The following is a 17,364-nucleotide window of genomic DNA, read 5'->3' as shown; positions in this document are numbered from 1 at the left end:
AAAATGTTGCTTATTATCAGTATTTTATATGGGCTCAACCTATACATGACATTCCTTCTAGTTCAACCACAAATGCCTGAGATCAGAAATTACTGCAGCTACAAAGGCCAACAAGTCACAATATTACAGTATGTGCCAGGCCTATGCAGGCCATTCAGATAATATATTTCCATAATAGCTAGTTGATTGTCTCTAATATTGAAATTTTAAATGTTTTTTCCTTATTTATTATTAAAAACTTATTTGACTTTTTATGATATAACAGTATATAAATATTTTTCATAAATTATGCTACATCGCACTACTGCTTGCATGGTACTGAGGTAGTGCAAGGGCTATGCCATCATTATATCTCAATGTTTGACTCTTAATCGCTCAGAATTGTAAGCAGATCTTAGGTTTACTTATTTAATATTAAGGAAAACGGTGTGAAGTTTACCAAGAAATCTCATATAGAAGTTATCAAGCAGAAACAAAAAACACAACCCATAGGAGGCACAAAATTAAATTTTGGTTTTTGCAAGATTCTTACCTTTTATGCCAAGTAAAAAGCCGAATGGCCAAAGCTACCGCAACGGAGAAACAAAGAGTAATATAGGAGGCATCCCATGCTGTCTACTCTGACAGGAAGCAGTTCCCTGAAGCTTCAGGCAGATATATTTTGCCATCCTTGCCATCAAGAGATCCTTTAACTGGAAATGATGGGAACTGATCTTGGGGCCTTCTCTTAACAGCAGGCAGAAAGAAGACGAGGTTTGTCAGTGTACATGTTTGTCTGTTACAGAGATTTCTTGGGAGTTCTGTTGATTACCATATGGTTTTGTAAAGTTGGTGTTTACACTGTTCAGACTACAAAATGGTTCAGTAAGGATAGTGCAAGTACACTATTTAGTGATGCTTAATCTAATTTCTGGCTTCTCCCTTTTCTCCAGGAAAGGAATTGCAGATCACCAGTCACCTCAATCAACACTGCAAATGGCCCATGGTAAGCTTATAATGTAGAAAACCCAATGGTATGTTAAGTATAGGTATCAGCTACTGAAATCACTGTGACAGTTGTATTCCTATTTCTTTGTACTAGAGAACCTTAACAAGTACAGCTGATATTGTAGAGTTATGATCTTCATAATGACTGCAGGAAAGACTGAGCACCTATCAAACCTTGTGGTTCTGCAATTAAACATATTTTTTATTTTGTGTTTTATTGACAAATGAAAGGGAGTCTAGTGGCAAGGGGACACTATTACTAGCCTCAAGGGAAATATTATACTATATTTAGTATATTAAACAAGCAGAAATTTTAACTGATTTGGATATAAACATGGTTTATACCCTTTCAAGGCAATCCTGTGCATACCTACCCAGAAGTCCTATAGAATTAAATGAGACATTAAGTGTGTCTAGAACAGCAGCCTTATCTACTGTGCTATGCCAACTACCTTTCTGTCAAAATATTAGATTTTCATTAACCCTCAGTACAGTTATATAAGCAGCTAAATGCTGATTTCTTATTAGGGTTGCCTGGCTCTTATTAAATTAGTCCAAGACTTATTTTAAGGAAAGTAGGCAATGACCCAAAAGCCCAGTTTCGGATAGCTGTCCCAAATGCTTTTGTAGAGAACATTTTAATTTTTGAATCCATATATACAAATGGCCACAAAACAAAGCATGTGTGCCTACAAATACGGTATAGGTTACATTGTGACACCAACCCTGGAATTATCACCTGAGGAAGGTGGTTCTTTATAGAATGACATCACAATGATTCAATCTACTTATTGCAGTGTGTCATATCTCAGAGCTCCATTTGGCATCCTCTAAAGTCTAAACCAGTGTTCGGCCTCCATTAAAATAGTGTGTTCCGCTTCATTCTCTATAGGAAGGCAATAAAAAGGGATGAAAAGCAGCAGCAGTATTTCTAAGTAAGTTTAAGAGGAGCAAGGTTAAATAACAGAAAAATACAGCCAGGGATGGGTGGCAGTGATATCAAGCAAAGAAAAAAGAATGAGAGGCAGAGCTAGGCCGCTGTTTCATGTAGCAGGTGAAGTGCAGCCAGGTGCTAGAGGACAGAGCTGTTAATCCCACACTGGCTGCCCCTGTGCTCCCTAAACCAGCCTAACTGCCCTCAGGTGTGGGTATCGCCCCCTTGTCCCATCACTGCTGTTGAAAGCAGAGTCAGCAGCTGGTCTAGGTGGCTTGTGTACAGAGAATAGGAAGGGAGATGGAGCGTAATCTTCTTCGCCTCGGGCAGCGAAGTGTCCTGGGGCAGCAGCGCTGAAGGAGGGGCGGGAAGAATGCAATGGCCGAGCCCAGAGAGGGGAAACGAAAACCGGAGCCAAGTGGCACGGAAACAAGTGCAGTAGTAGAAAACCAGAGCCAAACCTAGATGTGGGGGGAGATAACAGCGTCACAGCCAAGTTACGTAGGTCTGAGAAGCCCAGCGTACAGCTCCCGAGTAGTCGCCGTGCCCTGCAGCCGTGCCAGTGCCTAGCAGGGCGCGGAGAACGGAAACTGCCGTACCCTCTTAAACCAACTTTGGGAGCGGCCATGCCATGTGGGGAAGGCAGTGCAGGGTCAGGGTCAAGGGAAAGCACTGCTAGGCGAGTGGAGAGAGAGGGCGCTCACAGACACCGGGGCGTTTTTCCGAAGTGTCCCAAGTAGTTCACTCTGCCTCACCGGTTCCGGCTGGGCCAGACCTGCCGAGCGGCCCCACCTGGCTGCGCCCGACGGAGGCGGCTTTTGAGGCTGGAGTGAGTCAGCCGGTGGAAAAAGAGGGCAAAAGCGCGGCAGGTCTTGCCTCGCATGTCAGGCAGCTCTCTCTCTTTTTCCCTCCCTGGCGGAGGCGGGGGCAGCCGTTTCTCTGTGTGTGTGTGTGTGTCCGGCTCAGACCCCTCCCTCTCCGGACTGATCGCTCTGTGTGAGACTCTCCCGGGGACGCCCGGAAACGCCGCCTGGACCCAAAGGCCGCAACCGCCACCCCAACCGAGCCCCCTTCCCTCAGCCCTCGCCTCCTGCGGCTGCCACGGCGGGCTAAATGTAGCCCCTGCAAATCGGGCGGGGAGGTTTGCAGAAACATGGCGGGTAGGTAGCACCTCCCTCCCTCCCCAACTCCCCCTCCCACTCCCAGAAACTCCGTCCGGGCGCGAAAGAAACACCTCAGTCCGGACCCCCCCCCCCCTTCAAGGAAAAAGCAAAGGGAAAGCGCCCTTTGGCGAGTCCTCCTTCACCTCAACTCATCGATTTGGGGGTGGGGGGGTTGCCTCCTGCCTACCTACTTCTCTCTGTGTTGGGGAAACTATGGCAGGAGCTTGCGAGGGGATTTATCTGAGAAATTAACGACCTTGTGTGGCAAGAAGGGCTTGTGGGATTTGTTGCCAGATGTAGGCGTCCCCCTTCTTTCTCTCGGCCCCGTGAGTGTGAGGAGGGGGCGCTTAGGGCAGGGGTGTGTGTGTGTGTTTTATAGTGTGGTAAGGAACCGCGAGGCGCTCTCGTGCGGTGTGTATTACGGGTGTTTTACAAAGGGGAGTCGGCCTGGGGTGGGGAGGAACCCCCTCGGCTGGAGTTCACTTTGTCTTGTCTCTCTCCGCCTCCCCCCCCCCCACTCCCCCGTCTAGATCTGTCGCTGCTCCAGGAGGACCTGCAGGAGGAGATAGACGGATGTGAGTAGCCCCAGCTGCAACAGCTTCTTCTCTTTCCCTCTTCCCCAGCGCACTCGGCGGCGCTGCCCGGGCCGCCCCTTCTTCCCAAGTCCGTCTTGGGTGTGGGGGCTGGGTCGGGGCGGTCCCACTTCACTCGCACCCGGAAACTGGGGATCCTGGGTCTGGAATGAAATGGGGAGAGGGAGCCTGTTCCCGTCTAACGAGGGTTTGTTCCTTATTTATATGTATATATGCATAAAAGACAACCGGGAACGGGGAGGGAGAGGGATGGATTGCGCGTGTGTGTCAAGCTCTAGTTTGCTTTTGCTTCCGCGAATAAATGGTTTTGAAAGCGTGGAGGAGGCCCAAGTTGCATTGTGGGAGGAAGCAGCCATGCTCAGCTGTCCTTGCCCGTTTTCCCCCATACAGGCATTTATGTGTATGGCTTGCAAACTTGCTCGTGTTTGTGCCTGTCTTGATTTTGTTGTTGTTGTTAGTTTGTTTTACTTTTCTGGAGACCACGAAGGGAAAATGGGGAAAGTTGTGAGTTGGATGGGTTGGTTGTGATTATAGCATTACTGCTGCTATTCTGATGAATGAGATTTAGGTCACGTTGTACTTGAAGCTTAACAGTGTCTTAATATTGAGATACAGTACTAATAGAATTCGTCTTCCCTTAATAACACCTTATTAATTGCCATCAGAACTCATTGAATGTTCTCATATAGGAATTATGCTTGTGTGCTTTTTAAAATCAAGGTGTGTTCAGGTTTGATATATCCATTGAATATTTAAATTGTAAAAATTAAATTTACATTTTAAATGTCAAAATTTTTATAATACTAAAATGTAATACATTGATATTTAAAAGTTAGCATTTAAGTTTAATTTTGGACAGCTAATGAGATTAAAAAATGCATTGTGATCCATAAAGGGTCAAGAAAGCAAAACCCAAGATTGGTAAAGTTTGATACGACAGTGACCTTGACTTTGTATGTTAGATAAATAGAATGATGCATATTCTTCTGAATTAATTTGTGGCTGGTTTGCAGGTCTGTTGCGTGAGGTTCAAGTCTTCTAATTAGATTTTGACCTGCTTTCTTTAGTTTTTAATCTTTTAAAATGTATTGTGTACATATCAGACTTTAGAGAACTGATGCTACCACCTTTTTGAATCAATAGCATACACACGCACAGAGTAATGTGCATTTATGTTCTGAACAGAAGATAAACCTGGGTAACTCAAAATATTTTAGTAATGTATATGAATATACACTTAATTTTTTTACAGCAGTAAATTCGTGATAGGTGACCAGTGCAGGCATCAGTGATTGTGTAGAACAGCCTTCTCCACCTTGGTGCTTTCCAGATGTTTTGGACTACAACTCCTATGGATGTTGTAGCCAAAATATGTGGAGGGCACCAGGTTGGAGAAGGCTGGTATAGAATATTATGTGAACTAAATAATGGAGAAGGTACTGTGGAAAATAATAATAAAGTACCTGAATTAAATAAAATATAAGTATAGAAGAGAGTTTAGAAGATGTGTCCATATTAAAAATACATGCTCCAGAATAAGAATGTAAGAAGATTGAATAATAGAGTGTCCTTTCTAATTTCTGCTACTTTTACTTACCATCTCTTTCTTGGAGGCAGATTCTTTGGTATACATTTTGATGGTTAACTCTTGGATAGGAGCACTTAGTAAAACATAATTTCTCTTCCAAGGCGATATTAGAGGGTGGCATTAGATGAAAGCGAAGTCAATTGCTGCTGTAATTAGTGTTGTAGTATTCACCACAGTGCAGCTGTATACAAATTAATATTCATTATGTTGTCTCCTTTTTATTGTCCATAGTAAGTGATGCTTGCCATATGAGTTGTCATGCTTTTGAGTTCTTGATTATTAGGATCTTAGTGTGAAGGTTTTATCTCAGTGGAGCACCTATCAATGAGTTCAGTGTTTGAATTCTGCATTAGCCTCCTTTTCTGTATTAGCATCATTTCCTGTAGAGGTCTGCTTGGTGCCAAAGTTCTTCAACTGAGAACACTTTATTTCTTCTTCTCACATGCTTCATCTTCAACTTTGTACCCTGTATGTTCTTGTAGCATTGCAGCTGTCTTGGCTCTTCATAGAGGGAAATGGGTCATCAAAAGACCTGATTTGTACTCATGCCTTTTCGGATTGAGATGGGACCTTAAGCAGCCCAGAACTGAGACACTGATGCCAGCAAATCTGATTCCTTTTAATAAGCTGATTTCTAAGGCAAGACTGGTGACTGCATATTTTATTTTTGTTCTCTGTTATTTTAGTGACAAACTACATATACAGTCAGTTATGGTAATCCACAAATCCTTGACAAAAAAAAAGGCCATAAGCTGCTGAAATGCCCCCAGTAGCATTTGTGTCTAACTAAAGGTAGTGTTTCAGGGTTGCCTCTGGTGTACCTTCTTAGCTTGAAGACATCTTTCTTTTTTAAAAACTGTGTCTGTGCTTCTAGGTGGACAACTTCAATTGCTAATTTTAAGCTTTTGTGTGTAGAGCATAAACCAGGGACAGACAGCAAAAGAAAAATTGTGACTTCATTGTGTGATGAGAGGTAGAAAGGCATACATACACAGTAAAATCTGTTGGTGCAAGGACTTCCACTTGTGCAGAGAAACTTCCCCTCCCCCTGTGTGCCTCTAAATCTATTCTGAGAGTTCTCCATACCCTCTGGAACAGATTGGGGGGGCTCTGGAGATGCAAGGGAGGGAAGTTCTATTTAGCCGAAGCCCTTGCACTAACAGGGTGACTTAGATGAATACAACACATTGCTGTTTAGCATGGTCACTTTGACCAGTAGTAACTAGGAGAATAGTAGAAAGATTTCTTGTTCTTTTGAAACCATCTGAGTATAGATGGAAAAACAGGATTTTCGTCTTGGATAGGTTTGTGAATTTCATTTACATAGGAGAATAAAATTGATGGTTGTCCACATTCCACAGTGAACATGAGTTTTGTTTGTATAATAAATGTCATTTCTGAATATAGACATGTAACTGAATTGCCTATAAACTACAGGCACACAGGTGCCAAAGATCAGAAAAGGAGGTACTTTGAATAGACATTAGGAAAGCAATGTTGTGTGGTTAGTAGCATAGGAGATTCCATAAGGGATGACTACACTGTTGAAATATGTTTAAATGGAAGAGTTCAAAATTATGCTTACAAAATGGAATGGTATTTGGTAACAGTGTGCAAATTTTCCTACCTTTTGTGGGCAAACATTGATTGCTGTATCCTTTAAAAAAATCCCAAAACTGTTGCACATTGTTAGGCAGTAGGTTTTTGAGTTTTAAGATTTATTTGAATTCAGTGCATTTATCTAGGCTTTTTGCTTCCTATTTAAGTTAATTCTTTTTTGGGGTTATTTTTTATGTTTACAATATTGTACAATTTTAAACAGTTTCCTATGTTTCCTTCATGTTAGAGCAGAGGGGATAGGAACCTGTAGCTCTCCAGATGATGCTGGACTACACCTCCATTCGTCCTTGATAGTTGGCCATGCTGACTGAAGCTGATGAACACTGAAGTCAAACAACATCTGGAGGGTCACATGCTTCCCATCTCCATGATACAACCAGATCTTGTGTTTACACTGAGATCATGGTGATGTTCCATAAACATCCCCCCCCGAATATTGGCATCTATTAAAAGTTATATGAAGTAGTAGAAATGTTCGTCTCCTGCAGGTGTTGCTTATAAAGGGAAATATTTATGCATCGTCTTAGTACATTTTATTGAACTAATAAACAGTGATGTTTTGGATGAATGGACATACAGTGATACCTCGGGTTAAGTACTCAATTCATTCCGGAGGTCTGTTCTTAACCTGAAACTTTTCTTAACCTGAAGCACCACTTTAGCTAATGGGGCCTTCTGCTGCCGCTGCGCTGCCGGAGCACAATTTCTGTTCTTATCCTGAAGCAAAGTTCTTAACCTGAAGCACTATTTCTGGGTTAGCAGAGTCTGTAACCTGAAGTGTATGTAACTTGAAGTGTATGTAACCCGAGGTACCACTGTATGGTAATTTTTCTTACCATAATGGAAAATTACAATAATTCAGGTTCCTAAACTTAATTGATTCAGATATGAGAACATGGGTAGATTTGTACAGATAACGAGAACTTCATTGAAATGAAAATTGATGGTTAGGCTAACATAATCTGTATATTACCTGGGAAACCTGTTAGAAAAAACTAATGTAACAGGAATGAAAATCAAATGCTATGTCTTTCTAATCCCAGACGTTAGCGATTGATAGCCTGGAAACTAGCAATTAATTAAGCATGAAAGGCCACATTGGGGGGGAAATGCTGAACTACTGCAGCTGCTTTGTATACTTGAGTTGCACATGGTTTGACACCTTCCACATTCAAACTGTGAATTCTGTTAACTTCTGTATGTTGTTTCATTTATTTGCCAATATTCAGATGTGAAAAACTCAAGGTAGCCCATGCAGAACATATTTGGAAATAGTAATAATTATGTAGAGAGGTGTGTCCATTAACATTAAGAAGCTGACTTAAAAACACATACCAAAGTACTGATTGCTTGCTTTAGCATTATATTTTCAGCTACCCCTGCAACAATGAAACTTATTGGAAACTAGGTTGTCAGTATTCTTCTTGAAGTATCTGCCATTTCACACATGATATGAGACTTCGTGTCCACCTTTGGATCTGCCTTTCATTGCTGAAAACTTTTGTCAAATGAGATGGTTTCAATTCAGTTTTAGGTGAATAGTAATGGCACAGTATACAGCTGTGCTACATCATGTCTCTTAATACCAGTTGCTGAGAAGTGAGAGTGGGGAAGAGCACAGTTGGTCCTACTCTGGTCCTACTTGCAGACTTCCCCATGGCATCTGGTTGACCACTATGATAATAGAATGCTGGACTAGATAGATCTTTGGCCTGATCCGGTAGGATTCTTCTTATGTTATATACGGAGGTACAGCTCAGACATCTTTTGATTTCATAATTTTGTTTTATATAAATAAATATATTGGATTTTTTTCTTTTAGCCAAAGCCATTTATCTGAAATATTCCTACATGAAAAAATAAATAAATGAAACAGACTTTCTAGTTTAAATGTGATAGTCAAACAATTTCACAACTTTACTTGAAAAATATTTTTATTGGGATACAGTAAATGTAAATATTTTAAAACCTGACAACTCAATAGCAAACAATCCTTACATTGCTTAAATGTTTAGAAAATCATGTAAAGACACTCAAAACTGCTAATATACTGTGCCAATTTTAAAATGCCTAAATAGCATGTTTAATTTGGGAAATGTAGTGTTATGGTGCACACGTGCAAGCACTTTCAAAGAGTAGTCATGTGAGAAGCTAATTGCAATGCTGGACAGTTTCTGTTAGACTGATATTATATCCATGTATAATGATGGTAGTGGCTTAATTAATTTTCTGTAGGAAAAATATAGCAGCTGAAAATTTACATCAATTGTTTTAATATGTGTGCTCTTGTTTGCTACAAGGAGGATTTGCCCCTATCGTCGCTCTAACTAAAGGAACTTGTGGATTAAGGGATTACTTAATGTGGTTAGAGAAACCTCCCAGAAAGGATTAACGACCGTTAGAGTGAGAACAAACAGATTGTGAGCCCTTAAGGGGAGAGAACCACTTCAAAACCACAGTGGTTTACCAAGATAAAAATGCAGGGGAAGAACGGGAGGAGGGGAGGAGGGACCCCAGGTGAAAGGAAAGTATCTAGACAGGAAGAAATTAAAGATTTGGATTTTTTGTGGCTAAAAATCAAGGAGGAACTTAAACAGAATGAAAATCATATAGAAAATAAGCTAGAGGAACTACAAGAGAGGATAGATAGGAGAATAGAGGATGCAATAGGGGAACTCTCGAATAAAGTTCAAGAGTTAACAGCCAAAACCAAGACATTTGAGGAAACCAACAAAAAAATTCAAAAAGACATGAGAGAACAGAAAAGGGAGACGGAAAAGGTGAAGGAGGGAATGCAAGAACTGAATAAGACACAGGAACAGATATGGGACAGTATTGCAATGACGGAAATGCGACAAAGGCAAATGCATTTAAAATTTAGAGGTATAGAGGAGGAAATGAATGAGAACATCAGGGAGAGAATAATTAAGGAATTAGCTAAGTGGTTAGAGATGAAGGAGGAGGAGGTCGCATACACGATAGACAACGCCTATAGAATTAAAACAAGAACATACCAGAACAGGACTAAGAAACCCCTCGGGGACTGTTTAGTAGTGTTTAACTCAATAGGAATGAGGAATTTGATACTTAAAACGAGCTACCACAAAAAATTAATAATAGGCGTAAGACCAATAATTGTCCTTAAAGAGATCCCAGTTAGACTATTACGCAAGAGGGAGGGATATAGACACGTAACAGGGGTTCTGAGAAGGAACAACATTCAATTCAGGTGGGAATTCCCCGAAGGAATTGCCTTCTTTTTTAAGGACAAGAAGTTCAAACTGACCAACCCATTAGAGGTAGAGAAGTTCCTAAGAAGATACGAGAGAGAGCTTGACAAAAAGGAGGATAGAGTAAAAAACAGAAGAGACATAGGAGGCGGGGGAGCTGAAGAGGGGGGAGGAGCGGGGCCGCGGGGGGGGAGGGAGAGGGAGGGGGAGGGGTGGAGGAGGAGGAAGGTGAGGTAGAGGAGGAGGAGAACACAGAAGAAGAGGAAGAAGCAAGGAATTGAAAGTTAGAAATAAACTTGATATTTAATTTCAGTAATGTCTTTAACTTTTCTAACGTGGAATGTTAATGGTCTAAACGAAAAATCAAAAAGGAATAAAATAGAGAAAGTTTTGAGAAATAAAAAATGTGACGTGGTTTGCTGCCAAGAGACGCATGTAGCGAAAAAACATAAACATATATTGGTTAATAAAAAATTAGGAACGGAATTTATAAATTCAGAGGTGAATAAAAAGAGAGGGTTGGTAATCTATGTGAAAGAGAAATTGGAACCCAAACTAATTTGCAAAGATGAGGAAGGGAGGATCCTGGGAGTCCAAATCACACACCAAGGGGAAAGATTTAACGTAGTAACAGTCTATGCCCCCAATACAAACAAAACCGAGTTTTTCAGGAAATTGGAAAAAGTGCTATTGGAATTGGAAAATCACAACCTAATTGTATTAGGTGACCTGAATGGAGTTCCGGAACCCGAGATAGATAGAAGTGAAAAAAGAAAGAAAGGGAAACAGGGGAAACTCCCCAAAACCTTTGATGACCTCCAAGAAAATTTAGATCTGATTGACATCTGGAGGTTTAAAAACCCCACAGAAAAACAGTTTACTTTTTTTTCAGGAGTTCATCAAAGCTGGGGGAGAATAGACCAGATTTGGGTCTCCAGAGAGCTTTCGACAAGGTCACTGAAATGTGAAATAGAGCCCAGAACACTCTCGGATCACAATCCAATATATCTGGAAATAAAGTGTAAGCTACCAGGACCTTATAGATGGAGAATGAATGATTACTTGTTGGAACAAGAGGAGACCATCTCTAAGGCAAAGAATATTTTGAAAGAGTATTTTGATCAAAACCTGAACAAAGAAACCAAAATTGATGTGGTCTGGGATGCAAGTAAAGCAGTACTCAGAGGTTTTCTGATACAACAGAATAAATACAGGAAAAACTTAAGAGAGGCAAAGAAAGATGAAATAGTTAAACAATTAAAAGAGATAGAGATAAAATTAACAAAAAACCCGGGAGATGAGAAGACCAAACAATTGGGTAAATTACTACAAACTCAATATTCATCACTGCTAAATCAGGAAATAGAATGGGGAATAAGAATGATGAAACAAAAATACTTTGAGTCTGCGAACAAAACAGGTAAGCTATTAGCATGGCAATTGAGAAAAAGGAAAAAGCAAAGAGTAATTAATAAAATTAAATCGGAAGAGCAAATAATAGAAGACCCTAATGAGATAAAAGATAAATTCCTCCAATACTACGAAACTCTGTATAAAAAGAGGGAAGAGGAAGATATAAATGAGATTGGAAGATATTTAGAAAGGAGTGGAGGAGAAGAAATAACAGAAGAAGAAAAGGCACTTCTAAATGAACCAATAACGATGGAAGAAGTTAGGGATGCAATTAAGAAAATGAAACCGGGGAAGGCTCCAGGCCCAGACGGCCTGTCTCAAAAATACTACAAAACTTTAGAGGAACATCTGGCCCCGGTACTGTGCAATGTAATTAATAACATCTTACAAGGGGGAGAAATACCTGATTCTTGGAGGGAGGCCTACATCACGGTAATACCGAAAGCAGACTCAGATATACTTGAGATAAAAAATTATAGACCAATATCGCTGCTTAATAATGACTATAAAATTTTTGCGGGAATAATGGCATGTAGATTAAAGAAATATTTGAATAGAGCGATCCATAAAGACCAAGCCGGATTCCTGCCAGGTAGGCAGATAAAAGACAACGTAAGGCATATAATCAATATAATTGAATACCTGGAATTCAGGAACGATATCCCCGCCGCCCTAATCTTCATAGACGCCGAGAAGGCTTTTGATAACGTATCCTGGCACTTACTTATAGGATGCATGGAGAATGTAGGAATAAGAGGACCATTTCTGGAAGGCATAAGATCGATCTACTCAACTCAAAGAGCGAAATTAATAGTTAACGGTAACCTGACAAACTCATTCATGATCTCCAAAGGCACAAGACAGGGGTGCCCTCTATCACCCCTGTTATTCATTATGGTCTTGGAAGTTATACTAAATAGAATAAGAGGAACGCCGGAAATTAGAGGGATTAAAATAGGTACAAAAGAATATAAAGTAAAAGCTTACGCCGACGACCTAGTAGTCTCAATAGAAGACCCCACAAAAGGGATAAACACAGTTATCGAGGTAATGGAGGCGTTCGGTAGGCTATCCGGGTTCAAATTAAACAAAATCAAAACAAAGATCCTGATAAAAAATCTAGATGAACAACTAAGAAACAAAATAGAACTGGATTCCGGGAGAAAAGTATCGAAAAAGGTTAAATATTTGGGTATTTGGATTACCCCAAAAAGTATAAACCTGGTGGAGGATAACTACAATAAGATCTGGAGAGAATGTAAAAGGGATCTAGACAGTTGGAGTAGACTACAACTCTCATGGGAAGGGAGAATGGCCGCCATTAAAATGAATATCTTGCCAAAAATGATATTCCTATTCCAAAATATCCCAGTAATTAGGGGCACAACGATGTTCAAAGATTGGCAGAGGACCTTGTCCAGATTTATCTGGCAAGGCAAAAGGGCTAGAATTAAATATAAGTTACTCACCGACAGAAGAGAGAGAGGAGGCTTCGCAGTACCGAACCTGCAACTATACTATGAGGCTTCATGCCTCTGTTGGATTAAGGAATGGATAGTCTTAGATAACACCGACCTATTGGATTTAGAGGGGTTCGACGCCAGGTTCGGGTGGCATGCGTACTTATGGCAGGAGAAAGGGAGAGTCCATAAAGGTTTTTCCAACCATATCATAAGAGGAGCACTACTGGAGGTGTGGAACAGATGTAAAAACTTAGTAGAAAAGGACACCCCATGGTGGCTGTCACCTATTGATATTCTAGTAATTAAAAAATTAAATATGGAAGGCAAAAGGTGGACGTATGCTGATCTCCTGAAAAGAACAGACAAAGGTTGGGAAGTCAGACCTTATGAGGAATTAAAGGATAAACTAACGGGGTGGATGCAATACCACCAAATTAACGCCGTTTGGAGGGAACACAAAAAAGTCGGAATGAGTAAGAATAAATCCAAGTTCCAGCTAGAAATAATAGAGGGGAAATCTAAACTGCTAACTAAAATGTATAACCAACTATTAGACTGGGATACAATGGATGAGGAAATCAAAGAAGTAATGGTTAAGTGGGCCATAGACCTAGGACACCCTATAGAATATGAAAGGTGGACAAAACTCTGGAATAAAGATATGAAATTTTCAGCTTGTGTCAGACTTCGGGAAAACATGGAAAAGATGATGTACCGATGGTACATCACACCAACGAAATTAGCTAAAATGTATAAAACCGAGGAGAAGACTTGCTGGAAATGCAAGAGGAAGGAGGGAGACTTCTTCCATATGTGGTGGTCCTGCGAAGAAGTTAAAAGATTTTGGGGGTTGGTCTACGATGAGTTGAAAAAGATCCTAAAGTATAACTTTCCCAAAAAGCCCGAGGCATTCCTCTTAGGAATGGTGGGGGAAGAAATCAAAAAAGACGACCAAACCCTCTTTCAATATGCAACAGTATCCGCAAGGATACTGTTAGCACAGAATTGGAGAACAGCCAACGTTCCAATGATTAGTGAATGGCAAACTAAACTAATTGAATATATGGATACAGCAATAATGACACAGAAGATCAGGCAACAGAAGAATACCAAATTTATTAACGATTGGAATAAATTTCTCTCATACATGGAACGGACCTTGGGAAATGACAAAATCACAGTAGGCATAATATAAAAATCGCGAGGTGAGAACAATGATTAGATAAAGACACTGCTGAACGTAATATTGAGTTACCGCTCGCTCGAGGTGGTGGGAAGTCAACAATGTTATAGATTTGTACAATGTTTGAGTGTATAGTCAGCAAGGAATCCAATTGTGTTTTTGTATATTCTGTTTTCCTTTAGGTTTTCATGTTTTTCTTTTTTTCTTTTATGGATGATGTATATATGTTTTTAACTGCTGGAATATAATAAAGTTATTTTAAAATTTAAAAAAAAAAAAAAAAAAAGGATATTGTGAATACAGTGGTACCTCGGGATGCGAACGGGATCCGTTCCGGAGCCCCATTCGCATCCTGAATAGAACGTAAGACGCGTCTGCGCATGCTGGGGTCATGTTTTGCCGTGCATATGCGTGATGTCATTTTGACCGTCTGCGCATGCGCGAGCGGCGAAACCTGGAAGTAACGCGCTCCGTTACTTCCGGGTTGCCGCGGAGTGCGACCCGAAAATACTTATCCTGAAGCATATTTATCCCAAGGTATGACTGTATTTGGGGGACGCGGGTGGCGCTGTGGGTTAAACCTCAGTGCCTAGGACTTGCCGATCGCATGGTTGGCGGTTCGAATCCCCGTGGCGGGGTGCGCTCCCGTTGCTCGGTCCCAGCGCCTGCCAACCTAGCAGTTCGAAAGCACCCCCGGATGCAAGTAGATAAATAGGGACTGCTTACTAGCGGGAAGGTAAACGGCGTTTCCGTGTGCGGCTCTGGCTTGCCAGAGTAGCTTCGTCACGCTGGCCACGTGACCCGGAAGTGTCTGCGGACAGCGCTGGCCCCCAGCCTATAGAGTGAGATGGGCGCACAACCCTAGAATCTGTCAAGACTGGCCCGTACGGGCAGGGGTACCTTTACCTTTTTATGACTGTATTTGGAGCAGTTTATTCATGGGCAGGGACTTGGGAGACTGTTAGCAATTTGTGATAGTGCCAGAGAGCCCTAATCATGCATCAAGGGTCCTATTGTTATGTGTATACCATAGGTAACAAGAGACCGTTATCCTCTATGCTGTAGAATAAGTGTAAAATAAGAAAGCATGAGACAACTGGAATATTCATCTGTATGAAAATAGATAGGGAATGGCCAGTTCCTCTTCCCACTGTACTCCAAAAGGGTAGAACAATGGAAAGTGCTCCATCTGACTTATTAAAAGCATTACTCTTATAAAAAGACTGTTAATAAGCCAGCCAGCCAGTGAAAGCAAAATGGTAAATTGAGAGAGTAGTTAGAATGACAGCAGTGGATTCCATAGATGACCGATCCTTGAACAAGTGGGGATCATCCATGTTTTTTTGGAGATAACTAGTACTCACAAGATTTTTATGTCTGTTGCTTTGACAATATGTAAGTGTTGGTAATTACAGTGGTGCCCCGCAAGACGAAATTAATTCGTTCCGCAATTTTTGTCGTCTAGCGAATTTTTCGTCTTGCGAAGCACGAAATCCCATAGGAATGCATTGAAAATCAATTAATGCGTTCCTATGGTCAAAAAAAGTCCAAACAAAGCCAAATTTGGTACAACAACAGTTTATTAACTGCTCTTTAAAGTCACACATACTGTAAAGAGCAGTTCAAAAATTGAAGGGAAAATAAATTAACTTTATAAACATGACAGAAAAACATTTAAAAATCAACAAAGTGTACAGTACATTTTCTAAGACTCTGGGGGACCACTCGAAGAAGGCTCCTCTTCCACTCTTTGCTTCTTGGTCAAGAACCTGTCCATAGTCTGCTGCTTCATCCGCCTTTTCAGCAGCTCCCTGAAAGACGACATGACCCTCGTATCATAAAAGTTCCCAGCGTCATGTGCCACGTGCTTCTCATGGTGGTGTAGATCTGCAAAAGTCTGCACCTCCTTCCACTTCTGGCAAATGTCCCTCAGTCTTTCGGAGGACAGCCGTTCCTCAGTTGCTTCCTCCTCTTCCAGTGAGGCCTGCTCCTGCGCAGCCTCTGCCTGCAGTTCGACCAGCTCCACGGTGGTCAGCTCGTCGTCGTGCCCCTCCACCAGCTCGCAGACGTCCTCCTCCGTGACCTCCAGGCCCATGGTCCTCCCCAAGGCAACAATGTCCTGCACCACTGTTGACTCTGGTGCATCAGAGTCACTTGGTGCCACACAGTCCGGCCACAGGCTGCGCCAAGCGCAATTCAAATTTCTCTGGCTGATCCCTTTCCAGGCCGTGTTGACCATCTTCAAGCAGGTGACGATGTCGAAGTGGTCCTTCCAGAATTCCCGCAGGGTGATGGTGGTGCAGTCAGTCACCTCGAAGCATCGCCTGAAAAGCTCCTTGGTGTAGAGTTTTTTGAAATTGGCGATGACCTGCTGATCCATCGGCTGGAGCAGTGGCGTGGTGTTAGGCGGCAGAAACATGATGTTGATGAAGCTGAACTCCTCCACAAGTCCACCTCAAGGCCTTTAGGATGGGCAGGAGCATTGTCCATCAGAAGCAAAGCCTTCAGCGGCAGGTCGTTGTCCAGCAGGTACTGCTTGACAGCAGGGCCAAAAGCAAGATTGACCCAGTCCACAAACAGCACACGTGTGACCCAAGCCTTGCTGTTGGATCGCCACATGACACTCAGCCGCTCCTTGTCGATCTTGTGTCTCTTGAAGGCCCGTGGGTTCTCCGAGTGGTACACCAGCAGGGGCTTGATCTTCAGGTCGCCGCTTGCGTTGGCACAGAAGAGCAGGGTCAGGCGGTCCTTCATGGGCTTGTGGCCAGGCAGCCTGGACTCCTCCTGAGTGATGAAAGTCCTTTTGGGCATCCTCTTCCAAAACAGCCCGGTCTCGTCGCAGTTGAAGACCTGCTGCGGAACGTAGCCCTCCGTCTTCACAAGCTCCAGGAACTCCGCTGCAAAGTCTTCAGCCGCAGGAACATCAGAACTGGCAGCCTCTCCATGCCTGACCACGCTGTGGATGCCAGATCTTGTCTTGAACCGGTCAAACCAACCTCTGCTAGCCTTGAAGACTTCTGGCTCGGCTGAGGTTCCTGGCTGTTCCCGGATGAGGTCAGCGTGCAAGGCCTTGGCCTTCTCACAAATGACGGCCTCAGACACTGTGTCCCCTGCACGCTGCTTCTCTTCTATCCAGATGAGCAGCAACTTCTCGACCTCCTCCAGGACAGCTGGGCGGTTCTTCACGATC

General features: G+C 42.1%; 1 protein-coding gene across 10 annotated transcripts in view; it reads left to right on the top strand.

Moving 5' to 3' along the window:
• Positions 1-960: 960 nt before the first annotated feature.
• PPP4R1 (protein phosphatase 4 regulatory subunit 1) overlaps positions 961-17,364 on the top strand; it is a 44,152-nt gene continuing 27,748 nt past the window's right edge. For 4 of the 10 annotated variants that reach the window (XM_028737352.2, XM_028737353.2, XM_028737356.2 and 1 more), the window contains exons 1-2: positions 961-985; positions 3,615-3,659. In XM_028737352.2, the coding sequence (XP_028593185.2) occupies positions 976-985; positions 3,615-3,659 (55 nt within the window). In that variant the 5' untranslated portion in view covers positions 961-975. Of the gene's footprint in view, positions 986-2,456; positions 3,082-3,249; positions 3,411-3,614; positions 3,660-3,707; positions 3,865-17,364 lie in introns of those variants that run through there. The other 6 variants (XM_028737357.2, XM_028737354.2, XM_028737359.2 and 3 more) reach the window with 4 other exon arrangements.

The sequence above is a fragment of the Podarcis muralis genome, chromosome 8, assembly GCF_964188315.1.
Source record: "Podarcis muralis chromosome 8, rPodMur119.hap1.1, whole genome shotgun sequence".
NCBI lineage: Eukaryota > Metazoa > Chordata > Lepidosauria > Squamata > Lacertidae > Podarcis > Podarcis muralis.
The sequence above is the reverse complement of the archived record's forward strand: the minus strand, read 5'-3'. Positions and strand labels throughout refer to the sequence as shown.